Raw genomic sequence first — 25,226 nt, forward strand, 5'->3', positions numbered from 1 at the left:
AAATGGGGTAATTACGGTAAAAAATTGGAGAAAATGGGGGGAAGTTTAGGGTAATTACGGTAAAAACGTAGGGTAAGTTTTGGGAAAAATTGGGAGGAATTTGAGGGAAGTTTGGGGAAAATTTGGAGAAAATTTTGGGAATGTTTGGTGAAAATTTGGGAGAAATACTGGAAAAATTGGGAGAAATTTAAGGGAAGTTTGGGGAAAATTTGGAGAAAGTTTTGGGACAATTTGGGGAAATTTGGGGGAAATTTGAGGGAAGGTTAAGGAGAATTTGAAGAAAATTTGGGGAAATTTGGGGAAACAATTGGAGAAATTTGGGAAAAATTGGGGAAATTTGGGAGAAATTTCAGGGAAATTTGGGGAAAATTTGAAGAAAATTTGGGAATAGTTTGGGGAAAATTTGGGAGAAATTTGAGGGAAGGTTGAGGAGAATTTGAAGAAAATTTGGGGAAATTCAGGGAAAAATTGGAGAAATTTGCGGAAAATTTGGGGAAAATTTGGAATAATTTGGGAGAAATTTGAGGGAAGGTTGGGAAAAATCGAGAGAAAATTTTGGGACTGTTTGGGGAAGTTTTGGGAGAAATTTGGGAAAAATTGGGAGAAATTTGAGGAAATTTGGAGAAAATTTGAATAAAATTTGGGGAAATTTGGGAAAATTTGCTGAAAATTTAGGAGAAATTTGAGGGGAATTTTGGGAACGATTTTGGATAAATTTGGGTTTTTTGGGGAATTTTGACTCCGCCCCTCCCCCACCCCCCTCAGGCTCCGACGCTGCGACAAAATCGAGGCCCGAAAACTGGAACGGCTCGGGAGGAGAGGTGGGACAGACTGGGACGGACTGGTTTATACTGGGATAAACTGGGAGGGACTGGGATAAACTGGGAGGGACTGGGAGGCACTGGAAGTCACCAAAATGTCCCAAAATGGCCCAAAAATGGCCCCAAATATCCTCAAAATGGCCCCAAAATGTCTCCAAAATGGCCCCAAATGTCCTGAAAATGTCCCAAAATGGCTCCAAATGGACCAAAATGTCTCAAAATGGCCCCAAAATGGCCCAAAATGTCCTTAAATGGCCCCAAATGGCCCAAAAATGTCCCCAAAAGTCACAAAATGTCCCCAAAATGGCCCCAAATGGCCCCAAAATGTCCCAAAATGGCCCCAAAATGGCCCCAAATGTCCCCAAAATTTCACCAAATGTCCCCAAAATGTCTCCTAAAGTCACCAAATGGCCCCAAAATGTCCCCAAATGGCCCAAAATGTCCCCAAATATCCCCAAAAGTCACCAAGATGTTCCAAAATGGCCCAAAATGGCCCCAAATATCCCCAAAATGGCCCCAAAATGTCCACAAATATCACGAAAATGTCCCCAAATATCCCAAAATGGCCCCAAATGGCCTCAAATGGCCCCAAATGGCCCCAAAATGGCCCCAAAATGTCCCAAAATGTCCCGAAAATGGCCCAAAATGGCCCCAAATATCCCCAAATGTCCCCAAAATGTCTCAAAATATCCCCAAAATGTCCCCAAATGTCCCCAAAATGTCCCCAAAATGTCTCAAAATATCCCCAAAATGTCCCCAAATGTCCCCAAAATGTCCCCAAAATGGCCCCAAGTGTCCCAAAATGGCTCCAAATGGCATCAAATGTCCCCAAATATCCCCAAAATGTCATAAAATGTCCCCAAAATGTCCCAAAATCCTCCCAAAATGGCCCCAAAATGTCCCCAAATGGCCTCAAATATCCCCAAAAGTCACCAAAATGTTCCAAAATGGCCCAAAATGGCCCCAAAATGGTCTCCAAATGTCCCAAAAATGGGTCAAAATATCCCCAAAATGTCCCCAAATGTCCCTAAAATGCCCCAAATGTCCCCAAAATGTCACAAAATGTCCCCAAAATGTCCCAAAATCCTCCCAAAATGTCCCCAAATGTCCCCAAGAGTCACCAAATGTCCAGAAATGGCCCCAAAATGTCCCCAAATATCCACAAATATCCCCAAAATGTCCCTTAAATGTCCCCAAATGTCCCCAAAATGTCCCCAAATGTCTCAAAAATTACCCAAAATGGCCCAAAATGTCCCGAAATGTCCCGAAAATGTCCCCAAATATCCCCAAAATGGCCCCAAATATCCCCAAAAGTCCCCAAAATGTCCCCAAAATGTCCCAAAAATGCCCCAAATGGCCCCAAATGGCACCAAAATGGCCCCAAAATGGCCCCAATATGTCCCAAAATGGCCCCAAAATGTCCCCAAAATGTCCCAAAAATGTCCCAAAATGGTCCAAAATGGCTCCAAATGTCCCAAAATGCCCTAAAATGGCCGAAAAGGGCCCCAAAATGGCCCCAAAATGTCCCCAAAAGTCTCTTAAATGGCCTCAAATTACCCCAAAATGACCCCAAATGCCCCCCAAATGTCCTAAAATGTCCCAAAATGTCCCCAAAATGCCCCAAAATGTCCCCAAATCCCCCCTAAATGGCCTCAAATGTCCCAAAATGTCCTTTAAATCTCCCCAAATGTCCCCAAATGTCCCCAAAATGGCCCAAAATCGCCCCAAATGGCCCCAAATGTCCCCAAAGTGTCACCAAATATCCCCAAATGTCATCAAATGTCCCCAAAATGTCACAAAAATGTCACAAAATGCCCCCAAAATGGCCCGAAAATGTCCCCAAAATGTCCCAAAATCCTCCCAAAATGTCCCCAAATGTCTCTTAAATGGCCTCAAATGTCCCGAAAATGGCCCAAAATGCCCCAAATGTCCCAAAAATGTCACAAAATAGTCCAAAATGGCTCCAAATTAAATTAAATTAAATTAAATGGCCTCAAATGTCCTAAAATGGCCCCAAATGTCCCCAAAAATTTCCAACATGGCCCTAAAATGTCCTCAAATGTCCCCAAAATGGCCCAAAATGTCAAAAAATGTACCCAAAATATCCCCAAAATGTCCCCAAATGTCCCAAAAATGGCCCCAAATGGCCTCAAAATGTCCCCAAAGGGCCCCAAATGTCCCCCTTGGCCCCGCCCCCTCAGGTCTGGCCCCGCCCCCTCAGGTGTGGCCCCGCCCCCTTTCCGGTGTGGCCCCGCCCCCTTTTGGCCACGTGGGTCCCGCGCGGGGTCCGGGACTGAGGGACAGGTGAGGGGGGGGCGGAATTTTGGGGGAAATTTGGGGGATTTTGGGGAAATTTGGGGGAATTTGGGGGAATTTTGGGGGATTTCGGGATTTTGGAGAGAGTTTGGGGAAATCTGGGGGAATTTGGGAAGATTTTAGGGGGATTTGGGGACATTTTAGGGGGGTTTGGGGGGGACATTTTGGGTGGTGGGGGAGGGGATTTTGGGACATTTTGGGGGAAGTTTTTGGAAATTTGGGGCATTTTGGGGAATTTTGGGGACATTTGGGGATATTTTGGGGCGATTTGGGGGGAATTTGGGGATTTTTGGGGATTTGGGGACATTTTGGGGGATTTTGGGGGATTTTGGGGACATTTTGGGGCGATTTGGGGGATTTTGGGATTTTGGGGGGAATTTGGGGATTTTTGGGGATTTGGGGACATTTTGGGGGGATTTTGGGGGAATTTGAGGGCAGATTTCAGGGATTTTGGAGAAAATTGGGGGATTTTGGGGAAATTTTGGGGGGATTTTGGGGGATTTTTGGGATTTTGGCGAAATTTGGGGCATTTTGGGGAATTTTGGGGGCATTTTAGGGGATTTTGGGGTGGAGGAGGGGACTTGGGGACATTTTTGGGGGAATTTGGGGGATTTTGGAGAAATTTGAGGGATTTGGGGGGGATTTTGGGGAAATTTGGGGGATTTTTGGGAAATTTGGGGGATTTTTGGGAAGATTTGGGGGGTTTTATGGGTTTTGGGGGATTTTGGGGGATTTTGGGGGGATTTTAGCGATTTTGGGGCGAATTTGGGGGGGATTTGAGGACATTTTGGGGTGGGGGAGGGGATTTGGGGACATTTGGGGATATTTTGGGGCGATTTTGGGGGAATTTGGGGGATTTTTGGGGAATTTGGGGGGATTTGGGGGATTTTGGGGGAATTTGGGGATTTTGGGACATTTTTGGGCCATTTTGGCAGATTTTTGGGATTCCGGAGGGGATTTGGGGCCATTCCCGGGGGTGGGGGAGGGGATTTGGGGCCATTTCCGGAGGATTTGGGGACGTTTGGGAGGTGGGGGAGGGGAACGGGGGGATTTTGGGGATTTGGGGAATTTTGGGACATTTTTTGGGAGCATTAAGGGGATTTTGGGACAGATTTGGAGGATTTGGGGGCGGATTTGGGGAATTTTGAGGGATTTTGGGGAGAATTTGAGGATTTTGGGGGATTTGGGGAATTTTGGGTAATTTTAGGGTAATTTTGGGGGATTTTGGGGCGGATTTGGGGCAGATTTGGGAGATTTTGGGAGAATTCGGGGGAATTTGGGGCAGATTTGGGGGATGTTGGGAGAATTTGGGGGATTTTGGGGCAAATTTGGAAAATTTTGGGAGAATTTGGGGGATTTTGGGTCAGATTTGGGGGATTTTGGGGCAAATTTTGAGGATTTTGGGAGAATATGGGGCATTTTGGGATAATTTGGGGATTTTGGGGCAAATTTTGGGAGATTTTGGGGTAAATTTCGGGGATTTTGGGAGAATTTGGGGCATATTGGGGCAGATTTTGGAGATTTGATGAGAATTTGGGGGATTTTGGAGAATTTGGGGGATTTTGGGAGAATTTGGGGATTTTGGGGCAAATTTTGGGGATTTTGGGATGGATTTGGGGAATTTTGGGGCAAATTAGGGGGATTTTTGGGGATTTTGGGAGATTTTGGAGATTTTGGGGACAATTTGGGGAATTTGGGGTGGATTTGGGGAATTTTGGGAAAATTTGAGGGATTTTGGGGCAGATTTGGGGGATTTTGGGAGAATTTGTGGGATTTTGGGAGAATTTGGGGGATTTTGGGGAAATTTGGGGGATTTTACAGAATTTGGGGGATTTTGGGGCAAATTTGGAAAATTTTGGGAGAATTTGGGGGATTTTGGGTCAGATTTGGTGGATTTTGGGGCAGATTTTGGGGTTTTTGGGAGAATTTGGGGGATTTGGGGCAAATTTTGGGGGATTTTGGGAGAATTTGGGGATTTTGGGGCAAATATCGGGCAATTTGGGGGAGTTTGGGAAAATTTGGGGGATTTCAGGGCAGATTTGGGAGATTTTGGGGGATTTTGGGAGAATTTAGGAGATTTTGGGGTAATTTTGGTTATTTTGGGTGATCTTAGTGAATTTTGTGGGAATTTTGGGTGGATTTGGGGTCAATTTGGTTATTTTTGGGTGAATTTTGTGTAATTTGGGGTGAATTTTGGTTACTTTTGGTGATTTTGGATCATTTTGGTGAATTTTGGTCACTTTTGAGGGATTTTGGTGAATTTTGGGTGATTTTGGTCCATTTTGGTGAATTTTGGGTGAATTTTGGGTGAATTGAGGCCATTTTTAGGTTAATTTTACAAAATTTTTGTTAATTTGGGTAAATTTTGGTGGGATTTTGGTGATTTTGGATTAATTCCAGGTAAATTTTAGTTAATTTTGTTTAATTTTGGTGAAATTTTGATGATATTGGGTTAATTCTGAGGGAATTTCAGTTCATTTGAGTTAATTTTGGCCAGATTTTGGTTAATTTGTGCTCGTTCATTAACTCCTGTTCATTAATTACCGCCAATTTTTTCATTTTGTCATTAATGAGCGCTAATTTTGTCAATTATTCCTGCTGAGTTTTTCATTAATTCCTGTTAATTCTGTCAATAATTCCCACTAATTTTCTCATTAATTCCCGCTAACATTTTTGTTAATTCCTGCTAATTTTGTCATTAACTGTTGCTAATTTTTCATATTTTCATCATTAATTCCTGCTAATTCTGTCATTAGTTCCCGGTAGTTTTTTCATTAATTCCCGCTAATTCTGTCATTAATTACTGCTAATTTTTTAGTTAATTCCCGCTAATTTTTTTGTTAATTCCTTCTCATTTTTTCAGAAATTCCCGCTAATTCTGTCATTAATTCCCGCTAATTTTTTCGTTAATTCCCACTAATTTTTTCCTTAATTCCCCCAAATATTTTTATTAATTTCCACTAATTTTTCATGTTTTTATCATTAATTCCCGCTCATTATTCCCGCTAATTCTGTCATTAATTCCCGCTAATTCTGTCATTAATTCCCATTAATTTTTCATGTTTTAATCATTAATTCCTATTAATTCTGTCATGAATTCTCGCTAATTTTTCATGCTTTAATCAATAATTCCCGCTAATTTTGTCGTTAATTTCTGCTAATTTTGTCATTAATTCCCACTAATTTTTCATCTTTTCATTATTAATTCCTGCTAATTTTGTCATTAATTCCCGCTGATTTTTCAGTTGTCATTAATTGCCGCTTATGTTTTTATTTCTTCCCACTAATTTTTTCATTAATTCCTGTTAATTTTTCATGTTTTCATCATTAATTGCCGCTAATTTTGTCATTAATTACCGCTAGTTTTGTCATCAATTCTTGCTAATATTTTCTTTTGTTTCATTAATTCCCGCTGATTCTGTCATTAATTCCTGCTAATTTTTTCATTAATTCCTCCAAATATTTTCATTAATTCCCGCTATTTTTCCTATTAATTCCCGCTAATATTTTCATTAATTACCACTAATTTTTCCCTTTTTCTCATTAATTCCCGCTATTTTTTTCATTAATTCCCCCAAATATTTTCATTAATTACCGCTAATTTTTCCCATTTTTTCATTAATTCCCCCAAATACTTTCATTAATTCCCGCTAATTTCCCCTTTTTCTCATTAACCCCGTTAATTTCTCATTAACTCCCTCTCACGCCCCCGCTAATTAACTTTTTCGCTAATTACCCCTTAGGTCGCGGCCCCGCCCCCCGCGCGCCCCCCGGCGGCGACTCGGAGGAGGACTCGGGGGACGGGGGGGAGGGGCGGCCGCGGCACCCATGGGTGGCCCCGAGGGGGGGGGGTGGGGGAGGGGCGCAGGGGGGTGGGGGAGGGGCGCAGGGTGGGGGAGGGGCCGATGGCCACGCCCCCGCCCCGCCCCCCCCGCGCCGCGCGCTGCGGCCCCGCCCCCGCCCCGAGAGCCCCGACAGCGACGGTGAGGGGGGGAGGGGAATTTGGGGGGTTTGGGGAGATTTTGGGGGGATTTGGGGGGATTTGGGGGGGTTTGGGGGACTTTTGGGGGGTTTGGGGGGAATTTGGGGGAATTTTGGGGAAATTTTTGGGGGTGTGGGAGGTTTTTGGAGGGTTTTGGGGGATTTTTGGGGGGTTTTGGGGTGATTATAGGGTTATTTTGGGACATTTTGGGGGATTTTGGGGGGATTTTGGGTGGATTTGGGGGGTTTGGGGACATTTTGAGGGATTTGGGGTCATTTGGGGACATTTTTGGGACAATTTTAGAGATTTGGGGGCATTTTGGGGGGATTTTGGGGGATTTGGGGACATTTTGAGACTTTTGGGGGGATTTGGGGACATTTTGGGGACAATTTTGGGGATATTTGGGGATATTTTGAGGGGATTTGGGGACATTTTTGGGACAATTTGGGAGATTTGGGGGGGTTTGGGGGGATTTGGGACATTTTGGGGGGGTTTGGGGGGATTTTGGGGGGATTTGGGGGAAACTTTGGTTGGATTTGGGGACATTTTGGAAGGTTTGGGGTAATTTGGGGGGTTTGGAAATATTTTGGGGTGTTTTTGGGGGGATTTGGGGGGGTTTGGGGGGATTTTTGGGACAATTTGGGAGATTTGGGAGATTTTGGGGGGGTTTGGGAACATTTTGGGGGGATTTATGGGGGACTTAAGGGGGTTTGGGGAGGGTTTTTGGGGGGTTTGGGGGGTTTTGGGGGGATTTTGGGGGAATTTGGGGATATTTTGGGGAAATTTGGGATATTTTGGGGGGGTTTAAGGACATTTTGGGGGGATTTGGGGGGATTTTGGGGGGATTTGGGGGGGATTTGGGGATATTTTGGGGGGTTTTGGGGATATTTTGTGGGGTTTGGGGTGGTTTGGGGGGGATTTGGAGGGATTTATGGGGGATTTTGCAGGGATTTGGGACAATTTGGGGACATTTTGGGGGATTTTGGGGACATTTTGGGGAAATTTTGGGGACATTTTGGGACATTTTGGGGTGGGGATATTTTGGGGACATTTTTGGGACATTTTGGGACATTTGAGGACATTTGGGGCCATTTTGTCCCCAAACTCCCCAAATGTCCCCAAATCCTCCCAAAATCCCCCCAAATCCCCCCAAATTCCCGCTCTGACCCCGCCCCTCCCCCCGCAGAGGCCCCGCCCCGCTCTGGCCCCGCCCCCCCGCTCCGGCCCCGCCCCCTCCAACCGCTGCTGCAGCTGCGGGCCCGGAGGAGACAGCAGCAGGTGGGGGAGGGGAGCCAAAATTTGGGGGAAATTTGGGGGGTTTGGGGTGGGGGAGGGGCGAGACCCGAAATTTGGGGGGTTTGGGGTGGGGGAGGGGAGATTTGGGGGGATTTAGGATGGGGGAGGGGAGATTTGGGGTGGGGGAGGGGAAATTTGGGAAGGGGAACCCAAAATTTCGGAAATGGAACCCAAATTTTGGGGTGGGGGAGGGGGGATTTGGGAGTAAAACCCCAAAATTTGGGGTGGGGGAGGGGAAAATTGGGAATGGGAATTCAAAATTTTGGGTGGGGGAATCCAAAATTTGGGAATGACAATTCAAAATTTGGGAGTGGGAACCCAAAAATTGGGGTGGGGGAGGGGAGATTTGGGGGGATTTGGGGTGGGGGAGGGGAAATTTGGGGAGTGGGAATTCAAGATTTGGGAGTGGGAACCCAAAATTTGGGAGTCGGAATTCAAAATTTGGGAGTGGGAACCCAAAATTTGGGAGTGGGAACCCAAAATTTGGGAATGGGAATTCAAAATTTGGGAATACAAATTCAAAATTTGCGATGGGGAGGGGAAATTTGGGAATGGGAACCCAAAATTTGGGGTGGGGGAGGGGAAATTTGGGGGAAAAAACCCAAAATTTGGGGTGGGGGAGGGGAAAATTAGGAGGGAATTCAAAATTTTGTGTGGGGGAGGAGAAATTTGGGAGTGGGAACCCAAATTTTGGGTGGGGGAGGGGAGATTTAAGGGAATTTTGGGGTGGGGGAGGGAAGATTAGGGGAGGAGAACCCAAAATTTGGGAGTGGGAATTCAAAGTTTGGGAGTCGGAATTCAAAATTTGGGAGTCGGAATTCAAAATTTGGGGTGGGGGAGGGGAAATTTGGCGGAAATTGGGGATGCGGGAGGAGAAATTTGGGAATTAAAATCCAAAATTTAGGGTGGGGGAGGGGAACGCAAAATTTGGGAATGGAAATTCAAATTTTGGGGTGGGGGAGGGGAAATTTGGGGGAATTGGGGATGGGGGAGGGGAAATTTGGGGTGGGGGAGGGGAAATTTGGGGTGGGGGAGGGGAAATTTGGGGGATTTGGGGGTGGGGGAGGGGAAATTTGTGGGAATTTTGGGGTGGGGGAGGGGCTCGGTCTCTGACCCCTCCCCCCCCCTCCCCCATTTCAGGACTGGGGCCCCCCCGGAGCTTCGGGCCCCCCCCAGAACGGGTGGGGGAGGGGCAGGAACGGCGACGGGGGAGGGGCGGGGACGCGGCTGCGGGTGGACTTCCGGGTAAGGCCCCTCCCCCACCCCCCAAAAATTCCCCAAAATTTCCCCTCCCCCGCCCCCCAAAAATTACCCAAAATTCCCCTCCACCACCTCAAAAATATCCCCAAAACTTCCCCAAAAAATTGCCCCAAAAAATCCCCAAAATTCCCCTCCCCCACCCCCCAAAAATTCCCCTCCCCCACCCCAAAAAATTCCCTCGAAATTTCCCCTCCCCCACCCCCCAAAATTCCCCAAAATTTCCCCTCCCCCACCCCAAAAATCTCCCAAAAATTCCCCTCCCAACCCTAAAAAAATCCCCCAAATTTTCCCCAAAATTCCTCTGAAAATTCCCAAAAATTCCCGGAAAATTCCCTACAATTGTCCCAGAAAAAATCCCCCAAAATCCCCCCAAAATTCCCGAAAATTTCCCCAAAATTCCTGGAAAATTGCCCAAAATTGTACCAGAAAAAATCCCCCAAAATTCCCCAAAATTCCTCCAAAAAATTCCCCAAAAATCCCCCCCCAAAATTCCCCCAAAATTTCATGAAAAATTTCTCCAAATAGTCCCCAAAATTCCCAAAAAATCCCCCCAAATTCACCCAAAAATCCCCCAAAAAATTCCCCAAAAATCCCCCCAAAAATTCCCCAAAATTCCCTGAAAATTTTCCCAAAATTTCCCAAAATTTCATTTCCCCCAAAATATTCCCCAAAAATTTCCCAAAAAAATCCCCCAAAATCCCCCAAAAATCCCCCAAAATTCCCCGAAAAATCCCCCTAAAATTCCCCAAAATTCTCCCCAAAATGTCTTCAATTTCCACAAAATATTCCCTAAAATTTCCCCAAAAATTACCCCCAAAATACCCAAAATTTCCAGAAAAAACCCCCAAAATTTCCCCCAAAATTTCCCAAAATTCTCCCCAAAATATTCCCCAAAATTCTCCCCAAAATTCCCTCAAAAATTCCCCTAAATTTTCCCCAAAATCCCCCAAAAATCCCCCCAAATCCCCAAAAAGTCCCCAATTTTCTGATTTTTGAGGCATTTATCCCAAATTTTGGCTTTTTTGGGGTTTTTTTTAGGATATTTTTTTCACCCCAAAATTTGACTTTTTTTCCGTCCAATTTTGGGGTTTTGGGGTTTTTTGGTGCCATTTTTGGGGATTTTTGGGAAAATTTTTGGGGATTTTTTGGGACAATTTTTGGGGCCTTTTTAGGGATTTTTGGGGGGTTTTTTTTGCCATTTTTGGGGTCCTTTTTGGGGCAATTTTTGGGGGTTTTGGGGCCATTTTTGAGGTCATTTTTTGGGATTTTTGGGCCAATTTTGGGGGCATTTTTGGGTCATTTTTAGGGATTTTTTGCGCCATTTTTGGGTGGTTTTTTTGCCATTTTTTTTGGATGTTTTTTTGGGTTTTTTTGGGTGAATTTTTGTGTAATTTTATTTTTTAAAATTCTGACCCAAAATTTGTTTTTTTCTCCCAAAAATGAGGATTTTACCCTGGACAAGTTTTGGGTGATTTTACATCAAATTTTGGGTTTTTGGGGCCATTTTTAGGGATTTTTTTGCCGTTTTTTGGGATTTTTGGGGTTTTTTTGGGTGAATTTTTGGATAATTTTATTTTTTTTAATTCTGACCCAAAATTTGCTTTTTTCTCCCCAAAAGGAGGATTCTGCCCTGGACAAGTTTTGGGCGATTTTACATCAAATTTTGGTTTTTTGGGGCATTTTTTTGCCGTTTTTGGGATTTTTTTTTTTTGTTTTCTTGGGTGAATTTTTGTGTAATTTTATTTTTTTTTATTCTGACCCAAAATTTGGTTTTTTCTCCCCAAAAGAAGGATTTTACCCTGGACACGTTTTGGGCGATTTTACATAAAAATTTGGATTTTTGGGGCCGTTTTGGGGATTTTCTTGCCGTTTTTTTTGATTTTTTTGGGGTTTTTTTCGGTGAATTTTTGTGTAATTTTAATTTTTTATTTTCTGACCCAAAATTTGTTTTTTTCTCCCCAAAAGGAGGATTCTGCCCTGGACAACGTGTGGCTGATGGGGGGGCTCAGCATCCTCTCCTCGGTGCCGGTCTCCGCCCCCCTCGTGTGTCTCCTCTGCGCCAGCAAAGGCCTCCACCAGGTACCAAAATTCCCAAAAAATCCCAAAATTCCCGAAAAATCCCAAAAATCCCTGAAATTCCAAAAAAACCCCACAAAAATCTGAAAATCCGTTGATTTTTTATGGATTTTTTAATGCATTTTTGGGGATTTTTTTTTAGGATTTTGGGGATTTTTTTGGGATTTTTTTGGGTTTTTTTAAGGAATTTTTGGGGTTTTCTTTTTAGGATTTTTGGGCAAATTTTTTTGGATTTTTTGGGGGGGATCTTTTAGGGGTTTATTTGGGGGATTTTTTGGGGTTATTTTTTTGGGGAATTTTTGGGCATTTTTTGGGGAATTTCTGAGGGAGTTTTTTGGGATTTTTGGGGGATTTTTTTTTTTTGGGATATTTTTGGGGGATTTTTTTGGCACTTTTGGGAGGCGTTTTGAAGGATTTTTTGTGTTTTTTTGGGATTTGTTTTGGGATTTTTTTCAAATTTTTTTGGGGAATTTTTTGGGGATTTTTGGTTTTTTTTTGAGGGGAGATTTTTTTGGATTTTGGGGTTTTTTTTTGGGTGATTTTTGGGGATTTTTTGGGATTTATTTGGGGCTTTTTTGGGGTTGTCTCACCTGTTCCCTCACCCGCTGCTGTTCCAGCTGTGCCCCGCGTTGGGCGCCACTTTCAGTCGGACACATTTTGGTGCCGTTTGGTCCATTTTAATGGGATATTTTTGGGGATTTTTTTGGGGATTTTTTAGCGGGATTTTTTGGGATTTTTTTGGGGATTCTGTTGGAGATTCTGGGGAATTTTTAGGGGGATTTTTTGGGGAGATTTTTTTGGGATTTTTTTTGGATTTTCTTGGAATTTTTTGGAGGGAGTTTTTGGGCATTTTTGGGGGATTTTTTGGGGAATTTTTTTGGGGGATTTTTTTGGGAATTTCTAGGACTTTTTTTGGGATTTTTTTTTTTATTATATTGGGATTTTTGGGGGGATTTTTTTGGGATTTCTTTTGGGGATGTTTTTCAAATTTTGTGGGGGATTTTTTGGGAAATTTATGGGGAATGTTTCTGGGATGTTTTTTTTGATTTTTGCGGATTTTGTGAGAACTTTAGGGTGATTTATTTTCTGAGACTTTTGGGATTTTTTTGAAATTTTTGGGGAGATGATTAGGGAATTTTTTGGGCAATTTTGGGAGGATTTTGGGGAGGTTTTTTTGGAAATATTTTTGGATTTTTTTCTAATTTTTTGGGGGGATTTTTTGGGGAGTTTTTTTGAAAAATTTGGGCAATTTTTGGGATTTTTTTGCGGATTTTTTTGGGATTTTTTTGCGGATTTTTTTGGGATTTTTTTGGGAATTTTGGGATTTTTTTTTGGGATTTCCCTTCCCTCACCCGCTGCTGTTCCAGCTGTGCCCCGCGTTGGGCGCCACTTTCATTCGGACACATTTTGGTGCCATTTTGCCCATTTTTAACGGGATTTTTTTGGGGATTTTTTTTGGGATTTTTTGGGGGTATTTTTTGGGGCATTTTAGGGGATTTTTGGGGGAGTATTTGGGGATTTTTTGGAAAATGTTGGGGGATTTTTGGGGGATATTTTGGAATTTTTTTGGGGACTTTTGGGGAATTTTTAGGGGGATTTTCTTGGGGATTTTTTTTTTAAATTTTTGTGGGGTTTTTTTGGGAGATTTTTGGGGGATTTTTAGGGGATTTGGGGGTGTTTTTTGGGATTTTTTGGATTTTTTTGGGGGGGGAATTTTGAGGAATATTTTTGGGGGATTTTTTTTGAAATTTTTGGGATGTGTTTGGGGGGTTTTTTGGGATTTTTTTTTGGGATTTTTTATTTGTCTCACCTGTTCCTTCACCCGCTGCTGTTCCAGCTGTGCCCACCAGGGGGCGTTTTGGGGCCGTTTCGCTCATTTTTTTGGGATTATTTTGCCGATTTTTTGGGGGATTTTTTTTGGGAAATTTTCGGAATTTTGGGATTTTTTTTTGGATTTCCCTCCCCTCACCTGTCCCTCCCCTATTTTGGCAGCTGGTGCTGTGCCAGTTGTGCCCCGCGTTGGGCGCCACTTTCATTCGGACACATTTTGGTGCCATTTTGTCTATTTTTAATGGGATTGTTTGGGGATTTTTTGGGGATTTTTGGGGGATTTTTTGATATTTTTGAAGGAATTTTTTTGGGGGGATTTTTTGGAATTTTTTGGGGGAGTCTTTGGGAATTTTTTTTTTGATTTTGTTGGAATTTTTTGGGGGGAGTTTTTGGGCATTTTTGGGGGATTTTTGGGGATTTTTTGGGGGATTTTTTGGAGCATTTTAGAGGATTTTTGGGAGGATTTTTTGGGGGATTTTTTGAAATTTTTGGGGGATTTTTGGACATTTTTTGGGATCTTTTTGGGGCATTTTAGAGGATTTTTGGGGGATTTTTTGGGGAATTTTTTGAAACTTTGGGGGTTTTTTTTGGGGGATTTTTTGGGATTTTTTGGGATTTTTTTTGGGGGGATATTTTTGAAATTTTTGGGGGAATGTTTTTTGGTTGTTTTGGTTTTTTTTTGAAATTTTTGGGCAAGTTTTGGTGATTTTTGGAGAGTTTTTGGGATTTTTTGGGGGGATTTTTTGGGAGGTTTTGGGAATTTTTTGGGGGATTTTTTTGGGATTATTTTGGGATTTTTTTACGGATTTTTTTGGGGATTTTTTTAGGGATTTTTTGGGGATTTTTTTGGGGATTTTTTTGGGGATTTTGGAATTTCTCTTTTCTCACCTGTCCCTCACCTATTTTGGCAGCTGGTGCTGTGCCAGGTGTGCTGCCAGCCCTTCCACAGCTTCTGCCTGGGCGCGGGGGAGGCGCCGGGGCCGGGCCAGGCCGGGGCCTGGAGCTGCCGGCGCTGCCGCAGCTGCGGCGTCTGCGCCAGGAGGGGGCGCCCCAGCAAGGTAAAAACGCACCTGGGCACACCTGGGGGGCAAAAAATTACACCTGGGGGCACTTGGGGGGTAAAAAAATCACACCTGGGGGGTAAAAATCACACCTGGGCACACCTGGGCACACCTGGGGGCACCTGGGCACAGCTGGTGGGGTAAAAAATGACACCTGGGCACACCTGGGGGCACCTGGGAGGGAAAAATCACTTCTGGGGGCACCTGGGCACAGCTGGGGGGGTAAAAAAATTACACTTGGGGGTACCTGGGAGGGTAAAAATCACACCTGGGCACAGCTGGGGGCACCTGGAGGCACTTGGGGGTTAAAAAATTGCACCTGGGGGGTAAAAAATCACACCTGGGGGAGTAAAAAATTACACCTGGGGGCACCTGGGCACACGTGGGCACACCTGGGGGGGTAAAAAATCACTTCTGGGGGCACCTGGGGGGGTAACAATCATATCTGGGGGGGTAAAAATCACACCTGGGGGTACCTGGGTGGGACAAATATTACACCTGGGCACAGCTGGGGGCACCTGGAGGCACTTGGGGGTTAAAAAATCGCACCTGGGGGGACAAAAATTACACCTGGGGGCACCTGGGTACACCTGGGGGGGCAAAAAATTACACCTGGGGGCACCTGGATACACCTGGGCACACCTGGGGGGGAAAAAATTACACCTGGGGGTACCTGGGGGTACCTGGGGGCACCTGGGGGTATCTGGGGGTATCTGGGGGGGTAAAAATTCACACCTGGGGGTACCTAAAGGGGGTAAAAAACTCACCTGGGCACACCTGGGGGGGTAAAAATCACACCTGGGGGCACCTGGGGGAGTAAAAAAATCACACCTGGGGGGTAAAAAATTCACACCTGAGGGGGTAAAAGTCATACCTGGGGGCACCTGGGGGCACCTGGGCACACCTGGAGGTACCTGGGGGGGTAAAAAACACACCTGGGGGGAAAAAAATCACACCTGGGGGGGTAAAAATCACACCTGGGGGCACTTGGGGGTACCTGGAGGGGTTAAAATCCACACCTGGGGGTACCTGGGTGGGACAAAAATTACACCTGGGCACACCTGGGGGCACCTGGGGGTACCTGGGCACAGCTGGGGGGGTAAAAACCACACCTGGGCACACCTGGGGGGGGGAGAAATCACAGCTGGGGGGGTAAAAGTCACACCTGGGCACACCTGGGGGGTTTAAAATCACACCTGGGCACACCTGGGGGGTAAAAAATTACACCTGGGGGTACCTGGGGGGGATACAAACACACCTGGGCACACCTGGGGGTACCTGGCAGGGGGTGAAAATTCACACCTGGGGGCATCTGGGGGGGGAAAATCACACCTGGGGGAGTAAAAATCACACCTGGGGGGTAAAAAATCACACAAAAACCACACCTGGGGGCACCTTGGGGGGTAAAAAATCACACCTGGGCACACCTGAGGGAGGCAAAAATTACACCTGGGGGTACCTGGGGGTACCTGGGGGGGTAAAAAATTACACCTGGGGGGGTAAAAAAGCACCTGGGGGGGACAAAAATTACACCTGGGCACATCTGGGGGTACCTGGGGGCACTTGGGGGTTAAAAAATCGCACCTGGGCGGACAAAAATTACACCTGGGGGCACCTGGGTACACCTGGGGGAAAAAATCACACCTGGGGGGGAAAAGAAACGCACCTGGGGGGTAAAAAATCACACCTGGGGGCACCTAAAGGGGGTAAAAAACTCACCCGGGGGCACCTGGGGGTACGTGGGGGCACCTGTGCACACCTGGCAGGGTAAAAAATCACACCTGGGGGCACCTGGGAGGGTAAAAATCACACCTGGGCACAGCTGGAGGGGTAAAAAATCACACCTGGGGGCACCTGGGGTTACCTGGGGGGGGTAAAAATCTCACCTGGGCACATCTGGGGGCACCTGGGGGTACCTGGGGGGGAAAAAATCACACCTGGGGGCACCTGAGCACACCTGGGGAAAGCCCTGAGCTCCTCTGATGGGACTTTGGGGTCCCTAAAGGGAATTTGGGGTAATTTTGGGGTGCCTGCAATGAATTTTGGGGTTTTTGGTTCCCTGAGCCAAATTTTAGGGAATTTTGGGGTGCCTGAGCTGAATTTTGGGGGTTTTTGGGTTTCCTGAGCCAAATTTTGGGGGATTTTGGGGTGCTTGACCCAAATTTTGGGATTTTGGGGTACCTGAGCCAAATTTTGGGGGATTTTGGGGTGCCTAAACCGAATTTTGGGGTGCCTGAGCCAAAATTTGGGGGTTTTGGGGTGCCTAAACCGAATTTTGAGGTGCCTAAACTGAATTTTGGGGTTCCTGAGCCAAATTTTGGGTTATCTGAGTGGAATTTTGGGGTTTTTGGGGTGCCTAAACGAGATTTTGGGGATTTGGGGTTCCCTGAGCCAAATTTTGGGGGTTTTGGGGTTCATGAGCCGAATTTTGGGGTCCCTGAGCTGGATTTTGGGGTTTTTGGGGTTCCAAAACCAAATTTTGGGGTGCCTTTAGCAAATTTTGGGGTTCCTAAACCGAATTTTGGGGTGCTTGAACCGAATTTTGGGGTTTTGGGGGTGCCTAAACCAAATTTTGGGGTGCTTGAGCCGAATTTTGGGGTTTCTGGGGTGCCTGAGCTGAATTTTGGGTTATCTGAGCTGAATTTTAGGGTTTTTGGGGTCCCTGAGCTGAATTTTGGGGTTTTTGAGGTCCCTGAGGCAGATTTTGGGGTTTTTTGGGGTGCCTAAACCAAATTTTGGGGTGCCTGAGCCAGATTTAGGGGTGACTAAAGCGGCTTTTGGGGTTTTTGGGGTGCCTAAACCAAATTTTGGGGTTTTAGGGTTCCCTGAGCCAAATTCTGGGGTTTTTGGGGTGGCTTAACCAAATTTTGGGGTGCTTGAGCCGATTTTTGGTGTTTTTGGGGTGCCTAAACCAAATTTTGGGGTGCCTAAACCGAATTTTGGGGTTTTTAGGGTGCTTAAACCGAATTTTGGGGTGCCTGAGCCAAATTTTGGGTTTTCTGAACCGAATTTTGGGGTGCCTAAACCGGATTTTGGGGTTTTTGGGGTGCCTAAACCAAATTTTGGGGTGCCTGAGCCAAATTTTGGGTTATCTGAGCCGAATTTTGGGGTTTTGGGGGTTTTTAAATCAAATTTTGGGTTATCTGAGCTGAATTTTGGGGTTTTTGGGGTGCCTAAACCGAATTTTGGGGTGCTTGAACCGAATTTTGGGGTGCTTGAACCGAATTTTGGGGTGTTTAACCCGAATTTTGGTGTTTTTTGGGGTGCCTAAACTGAATTTTGGGGTTTTTGGGGTTTTTTAAATCGAATTTTGTTTTCCCTGAGCCAAATTTTGGGGTAATTTTGGGTTCCCTGAGGCGAATTTTGGGGTTTTTGGGGTGCCAAAACCAATTTTTGGGGTGCTTGAACCGATTTTTGGGGTGTCTGAGCCGAATTTTGGGGTTTCTGACCCGAATTTTGTGTTTTTGGGGTGCAGCCCCTCCTGGAGTGCCGCCGCTGCCGTCGCTGCTTCCACCCGACATGTCTGGGGCCGGGAGCGCCGCCCAGAGCCCCGCCCGGACACTGGGTGAGAAATTCGGGAAAATTTGGGAAATTTGGGGATTTTTGGGAATTTTGGGGGTTTGGGGGAAATTTGGGGGGATTTTGAGGGGATTTGGGGGAGATTTGGGGGAATTTTGGGGGGGTATTAGGGACATTTGGGGGGTTTTTGTGGGATTTTGGAGAAATTTGGGAGGGGTTTTGGAGAGATTTGGGGGGATTTTGGAGAGATTTTTAGGAAAATTTGAGGGATTTTTGGGAAATTTTAGAGAATTCTGGGGAATTTTGTGGGAATTTTGGGGGGGTTGGGGGGAATTTTGGGCAGATTTGGAGAGATTTCTGGGGAAATTGGAGGGATTTGGCAAAATTGTGGGAATTTTGGGGGATTTTGGTGACATTTTTTGGAAAATTGGAGGGATTTTGGGAAATTTTGGGGAGTTTTGGGGGATTTATGGGAATTTTGGGGAATTTTGTGGAAATTTTGGAGGGTTTGGGGGAATTTTGGGAATTTTGAGCAGTTTTGGAGAGATTTTTGGGAACTATGAAGGATTTGGGGGAATTTTGGGGAATTTTGTGTAAATTTTGGGGGTGTTTGGGAGAGATTTTGGGAATTTTGGGGGATTTTGGGAGATTTTTGTGAAAATTTTGAAGGATTTGGGGGATTTTGGGAAATTTGGGTGTGAATTGAGGGGATTGGTGGAAATTTGGGGGAATTTTGGGAAAATTTGGGGATTTTAGGGGAAATTTGGGGGGATTTTGGGGAAAATTCAGGGATTTTAAGGGATTTGGGGGGGATTTGGGGCATTTGAGGGAAATTTGGGTGGATTTTGAGGTTATTTTGGGGGATTTTTTAAGAATTCTGGGAATTTTGGGGGATTTGGGGAGGTTATGGGGAATTTTTGGGAATATTTGTGAGATTTTAGGAAAATTTGGGGGTTTTGGGGCAGAATTAAAGGATTTGGGGGAATTTTGGGGGATTTTGGGAAAATTTTGGGATTTGGGGGAAATTTGGGATTTGGGGGGATTTTGGGAAATTTTTGGGGCAGATTTGGGGGAATTTTGGGGGATTTTGGGAAAATTTGGGGGAAATTTGGGGGGATTTTGGGGAGATTTGGGGGAATTTTGGGAAATTTTTGGGGCAGATTTGGGAGAATTTTGGGGGGATTTTTGGGAAATTTGTGGAATTTTGGGAGATTTTGGCCGATTTAGGGGAGATTTTGGTTTTTGGGGGGGATTTTGAGACGGTTTTGGGAAAATTTTGGGGAATTCTGGGGGGATTTGGGTGGGAAAATTGGGATTTTTTAGGGTGGAAATTTAGGATTTTTTTGGATGCGGTTTTGGTGCGGTTTTGGGGTGGAAAAATCTGAAATTTTGGGGTTTTTTTTGGGGTCTCCAGGTGTGCTGGGGCTGCCAGAGCTGCGGGACCCCCGAGGGGGGGGAGGGGCGGGACCCCTCCCCCGTCACAGGTGAGGGGGAATTTTGGGGGAAATTTGGGGAAATTTGGGGATTTTAGGGAATTTTGGGATGATTTGAGAGATTTTGGGGGGATTTTGGGGGGATTTTGGGGGGATTTTGGGGATTTTGGGAATTTTGGGAGGATTTGGGAGATTTTGGGGGATTTGGGGGGATTTTTTGAGATTTTGGGCAATTTTTAGGGGATTTTGGGGGATTTTTTTAAGACTTTGGGGAATTTTAGGAGATTTTGGGGGATTTTGGGGGGATTTTGGTGGGGGTTGGGGGATTTTGGGGGAAATTTGAGGCAATTTTGGGGGATTTTGGGGGGATTTTTTTTTATTTTTGGGGTTTTTTAGGGGATTTTTGGGGGATTTGGGGAGGTTTGAGAAAAATTTGGGAGGTTTTGGGGGGGTTTAGGGAGAATTTGGGGGAATTTTGGAGCTTTTTGGGGATTTTTATGAATTTTGGGGGATTTTTAGAGGATTTTTGGAGGATTTTGGGGAGATTTTACAGAAATTTATGGAAATTTTGGGGATATTTTAGGAAATTTGGGAAAATTTTGGGGGAATTTTAGGAAATTTGGGGAAATTTGGGTTTCTTTTTTAAAGGTCACATTTGTGATTATTTTTTGGGTTAAATTTGGGATTTTTTGGGGTTCAGCAGAGGCGGGGGAGGGGCTGAGCCCCCCCCGGGACCACGAGGAGCCCCCGGAGGGGGGGAGGGGCCGGAGCCCCCCCCCGGCAGCCCCACAGGTGAGGGGGGGGTCCCCAAAATTTGGGGGGGTGGGAACCCCAAAATTCCTCTCAGGGACCCCAAAATTCCTCTCAGGGACCCCAAAATCCTCCCAGGAACCCCAAAATCCCCCCAGGGACCCCAAAATTCCCCCAAGAACCCCAAAATCTTCTCAAGGACCCCAAAATTCCCCCCAAAATTTCTCCTGGACCCCCAAAATCTCCCCAGGGACCCCAAAATTCCCTCAGGGACCCCCAAAATCCCCTCAGAGACCCCAAAATCCCCCCCAAAATTTCTCCTGGACCCCCAAAATCCCCTCAGGGACCCCAAAATTCCCCCCAGGGACCCCAAAATTCCCCCAGAAACCCCAAAATTCCACCAAAAACCCCAAAAATCCCTTTAGGAGCCCCAAAATCCCTCCCAGGGACCCCAAAATCTTCTGAGGGACCCCAAAATCTCCCCCAAATTTCTCCTGGACTCCCAAAATTTCTCCTGGACCCCCAAAATCTCCTCAGGGACCCAAAAATCCCCCCCAGGGACCCCAAAATTTCTCCTGGACCCCCCAAAATCTCCCCCAGGGACCCCAAAAATCCCTTTAGGAGCCCCAAACTTCCACCAAAAACCCAAAAAATCCCTTTAGGAGCCCCAAAATTCCCCCCCAGGGACCCCAAAATCCCCTCAGGAACCCCAAATTCCCCTCAGGGACCCCAAATTCCCCCCAAAATTTCTTCTGGAGCCCCAAAATCCCCTCAGGGACCCCAAAATTCCCCCCAAAATTTCTCCTTGAACCCCAAAATTCCCCCCAGGGACCCCAAAATTCCTCCAGGGACCCCAAAAATCCCTTTAGGAGCCCCAAAATTCCACCAAGAACCCCAAAAATCCTTTTAGGAGCCCAAAATTTCCTCCCAGGAACCCCAAAATCCCCCCAGGGACCCCAAAATTCCCTCAGGGACCCCAAAAATCTCCACCAAGAACCCCAAAAATCCAATTAGGAGCCCAAAAAATCCACTCAGGGACCCCAAAAATCCCATCAGGGACCCCAAAATCCCCCAGGAACCCCCAAATTCCCCCCAGGGACCCCAAAATTCCCTCAGGGACCCGAAAATCCCCCCCAAAATTTTACCTGGGACCCCAAAATTCCCCCCAGGAACCCCAAAATCCCCTCAAGGACCCCAAAATCCCCTCAGGGACCCCAAAATCCCCTCAGGGACCCCAAAATCTCCCCAGGAACCCCAAAATCTCCCCAGGAACCCCAAAATTCCTTCAGGAACCCCAAAATTTCCCCCAAAATTTCTCCGGGACCCCCAAAATTCCCCCCAGGGACCCCAAAATCCCCCCAAAATCTCTTCAGGAGCCCCAAAAATCCCCTTAGGGACCCCAAAAATCCTCTCAGGGACCCCAAAATTCCCTCAGGAACCCCAAAAATCCCTTTAGGAGCCCCAAAATCCCCCCCAGGGACCCCGAAATCCCCCCCAGGAGCCCCAAAATTCCTCCAGGGACCCCAAAATTCCACCAAGAACCCCAAAAATCCTTTTAGGAGCCCCAAATTCTCTCCCAGGGACCCCCAAAATCCCCCTCAGTGACCCCAAAATCCCCCCAAAATTTCTCCTGGACCCCCAAAGTCCCCTCAAGGACCCCAAAATTCCCCCTAAAATTTCACCTGGACCCCCAAAATCCCTCCCAGGAACCCCAAAATCTTCTCAGGGACCCAAAAATTCCCTCAGGGACCCCAAAATTCCACCAAGAAACCCAAAATCTCTTTCAGGAACCCCAAAAATCCCTTTAGGAGCCCCAAAATCCCCTCAGGGACCCCAAAATTCCCCCCAAAATTTCTTCTGGACCCCCAAAATCCCCTCAGGGACCCCAAAATCCCCCCCAAAATTTCACCTGGGCTCCCAAAATCCCCCCAAAATTTTTCCTGGACCCCAAAATTCCCCCAGGGACCCCAAAATCCCCCCAGGGACCCCAAAATTCCCCCCAAAATTTCTCCTGGACCCCCAAAATTTCTCCTGGACCCCCAAAATCTCCTCAGGGACCCCAAAATTCCCCCCAAAATTTCACCTGGACCCCCAAAATCCCCCCCAAAATTTGTCCTGGACCCCCAAAATCCCCCCAGGGACCCCAAAAATCCCTTCAGGGACCCCAAAATTCCCTCAGGGACCCCCAAAATTTCTCCTGGACCCCCAAAATCCCTCCCAAATTTTCTCCTGGACCCCCAAAATCCCTCAGGGACCCCAAAATTCCCCCTAAAATTTCTCTTGGACCCCCAAAATCTCCCTCAGGACCCCCAAAATCCCCTCAGAGACCCCAAAATTCCACCAAGAACCCCAAAATCCACCCAAGGGACCCCAAAATCCTCCCCAGGAACCCCAAAATCTTGAGGGACCCCAAAATTTTCCCAAAAATTTGTCTTCAATCCCCAAAATCCCTCCCAGAACCCCCCAAAATTCCACCAAAAACCCAAAAATCCCTTTAGGAGCCCCAAATTCCCTCCCAGGGACCCCAAAATATCCCCAGGAACCCCAAAAATCTCCCCCAAGAACCCCAAAATTCCCCCCAAATCTTCACCTGGACCCCCAAAATCCCCCCAAAATGTCTCCTGGACCCCCAAAATCCCCCCCAAAATTTCACCTGGACCCCCAAAATCCCCCCCAAAACCCCCAAAATTCCACCAAAAACCCCAAAATCCCTTTAGAAGCCCAAAATTTCCTCCCAGGGACCCCCAAATTCCACCAAGAACCCCAAATACTCGTCAAGGACCCCAAAATTTCCCCCAAAATTTCTCCTGGACCCCCAACATCCGCCCCAGGGACCCCAAAATCCATCCCAGGGACCCCAAAATTCCCCCCAAAATTTCTCCTGGACGCCCAAAATCCACTCAAAAGCCCCAAAATTCCCCCAAAATTTCTCCTGGACCCCCAAAATCCCCCCAAAATTTCACCTGGACCCCCAAAATCCCCTCAGGGACCCCAAAATTCCACCAAGAACCCCAAAAATCCTTTTAGGAGCCCCCAAAATCCCCTCAGGACCCCCAAAATTCCCCCCAAAATTTCTTCTGGAACCCCAAATTCCCCTCAGGGATCCCAAAATTTCTTCAGGGACCCCAAAATTCCCCCTAAAATTTTTCTTGGACCCCCAAAATCCCCCCCAAAAACCCCAAAATCCTCCCAGGGACCCCAAAATTCCTTCAGGGACCCCAAAATTCCCCCAAAATTTCTCCTGGACCCCCAAAATCCCTCCCAGGAACCCCAAAAATCCCTTTAGGAGCCCCAAAAATCCACTCAGGGACCCCAAAATTTCTCCTGGACCCCCAAAATCCCCTCAGGGACCCCAAAATCCCCTCAGGGACCCCAAAATTCCCCTCAGGGACCCCAAAATTCCCCCCAAAATTTCTCCTGGACACCCAAAATTCCCCTCAGGAACCCCAAAATTCCCCCAAAAATTTTTCTTGGACCCCCAAAATCCCCTCAGGAACCCCAAAATCCCTCCCAAAATTTCACCTGGACCCCCAAAATCCCCCCAAAATCCCCTCAGGACCCCCAAATCCCCCCAAAATCTCTTCAGGAGCCCCAAAATCCCTCAGGGACCCCAAAATTCCCCCCAAAATTTCACCTAGACCCCCAAAATCCCCCCAAAATTTCTCCTGGACCCCCAAAATTCCCTCAGGAACCCCAAAATCCCCCCGAAAATTTCACCTGGACCCCAAAATTCCCCCCAAAATTTCACCTGGACCCCCAAAATCCCCCCCAAAATTTCACCTGGACCCCCAAAATCCCCCCTAGGGACCCCAAAATCCCTTTAGGAGCCCCAAAATCTCCCCCAGGGTCCCCAAAAACTCCCCCAGGGACCCCAAAATCCCCTCAGGGACCCCAAAATTCCCCCTAAAATTTCTCCTGGACCCCCAAAATCCCTCTTAGGGACCCCAAAATTCCACCAAGAACCCCAAAAATCCCTTTAGGAGCCCAAAATCTTCTCAGGGACCCCAAAATTCCCTCAGGAGCCCCAAAATTCCCCCCAAAATTTCTTCTGGACCCCAAAAATCCCCACAGGAACCCCAAAAATCCCTTTAGGAGCCCCAAAATTCCCTCAGGGACCCCAAAAATCTTCTCAGGGACCCCAAAATTTTTCTCAGGGACCCCAAAATCCCCTCAGGAACCCCAAAATCCCCCCAGGAACCCAAAAAACCCCTCAGGGATCCCAAAATCCCCCAAAAATTTCACCTGGAACCCCAAAATCCCCTCAGGGACCCCAAAATTCCCCCAAGAACCCCAAAAATCCCCCCCAGGTGTGTCTAGCCACGCCCCCTTTACTTAGCCCCGCCCCTTTCTTCATTGACCACGCCCCCTTTGGCCCCGCCCCCTCAGGTGTGTCCGGCCCCGCCCTCCGGGAGGTGCTCCAGGCCCTGTTAAGCTCCGCCCACGGCCCCGCCCTCCTCACCTGTGCACAGGTAAGGGAAAAAGGGGCGGAGCCTCGCGGGGTGGGCGTGGCCACAGAAAAAATGGGCGTGGTCACAGCGGGGTGGGCGTGGCCATAATTTGGGTGGGCGTGGCCAAAATGGGGTGGGAGTGGTCACCTGTGCCGCCATTTTTTGGGGTCTCACCTGAGCCCCTCCCCCAATTTTTTGGGGTGGGGGTCTCACCTGAGCCCCTCCCCCATTTTTTGGGGTCTCACCTGAGCCCCTCCCCCATTTTTTGGGGTCTCACCTGAGCCCCTCCCCCAATTTTTGGGTCTCACCTGAGCCCCTCCCCCAATTTTTGGGGGTCTCACCTGAGCCCCTCCCCCCATTTTTTGGGGGTCTCACCTGAGCCCCTCCCCCAATTTTTGGGGTCTCACCTGAGCCCTTCCCCCATTTTTTGGGGT

At 46.9% G+C, this 25,226-nt stretch overlaps 2 protein-coding genes across 2 annotated transcripts in view; both read left to right on the plus strand.

The window, feature by feature from the left end:
• Positions 1-19,692, plus strand: part of LOC140681231 (uncharacterized) — a 33,719-nt gene extending 14,027 nt beyond the window's left edge. The window contains exons 6-13 of the mRNA XM_072920703.1: positions 766-821; positions 6,881-7,120; positions 8,306-8,397; positions 9,556-9,660; positions 11,641-11,754; positions 14,493-14,639; positions 18,118-18,207; positions 19,576-19,692. Of these exons, the coding sequence (XP_072776804.1) occupies positions 766-821; positions 6,881-7,120; positions 8,306-8,397; positions 9,556-9,660; positions 11,641-11,754; positions 14,493-14,639; positions 18,118-18,207; positions 19,576-19,692 (961 nt within the window). The remainder of the gene's footprint in view (positions 1-765; positions 822-6,880; positions 7,121-8,305; positions 8,398-9,555; positions 9,661-11,640; positions 11,755-14,492; positions 14,640-18,117; positions 18,208-19,575) is intronic.
• A 580-nt stretch (positions 19,693-20,272) lies between these two features.
• Positions 20,273-25,226, plus strand: part of LOC121468593 (histone-lysine N-methyltransferase 2B) — a 43,554-nt gene continuing 38,600 nt past the window's right edge. Inside the window, exons 1-2 of the mRNA XM_072920704.1 lie at positions 20,273-20,386; positions 24,731-24,813. The gene's annotated coding sequence lies outside the window, so the exon portion shown is untranslated. The remainder of the gene's footprint in view (positions 20,387-24,730; positions 24,814-25,226) is intronic.

The sequence above is a fragment of the Taeniopygia guttata genome, chromosome 33 (assembly GCF_048771995.1).
Source record: "Taeniopygia guttata chromosome 33, bTaeGut7.mat, whole genome shotgun sequence".
In the NCBI taxonomy this organism is placed as follows: domain Eukaryota; kingdom Metazoa; phylum Chordata; class Aves; order Passeriformes; family Estrildidae; genus Taeniopygia; species Taeniopygia guttata.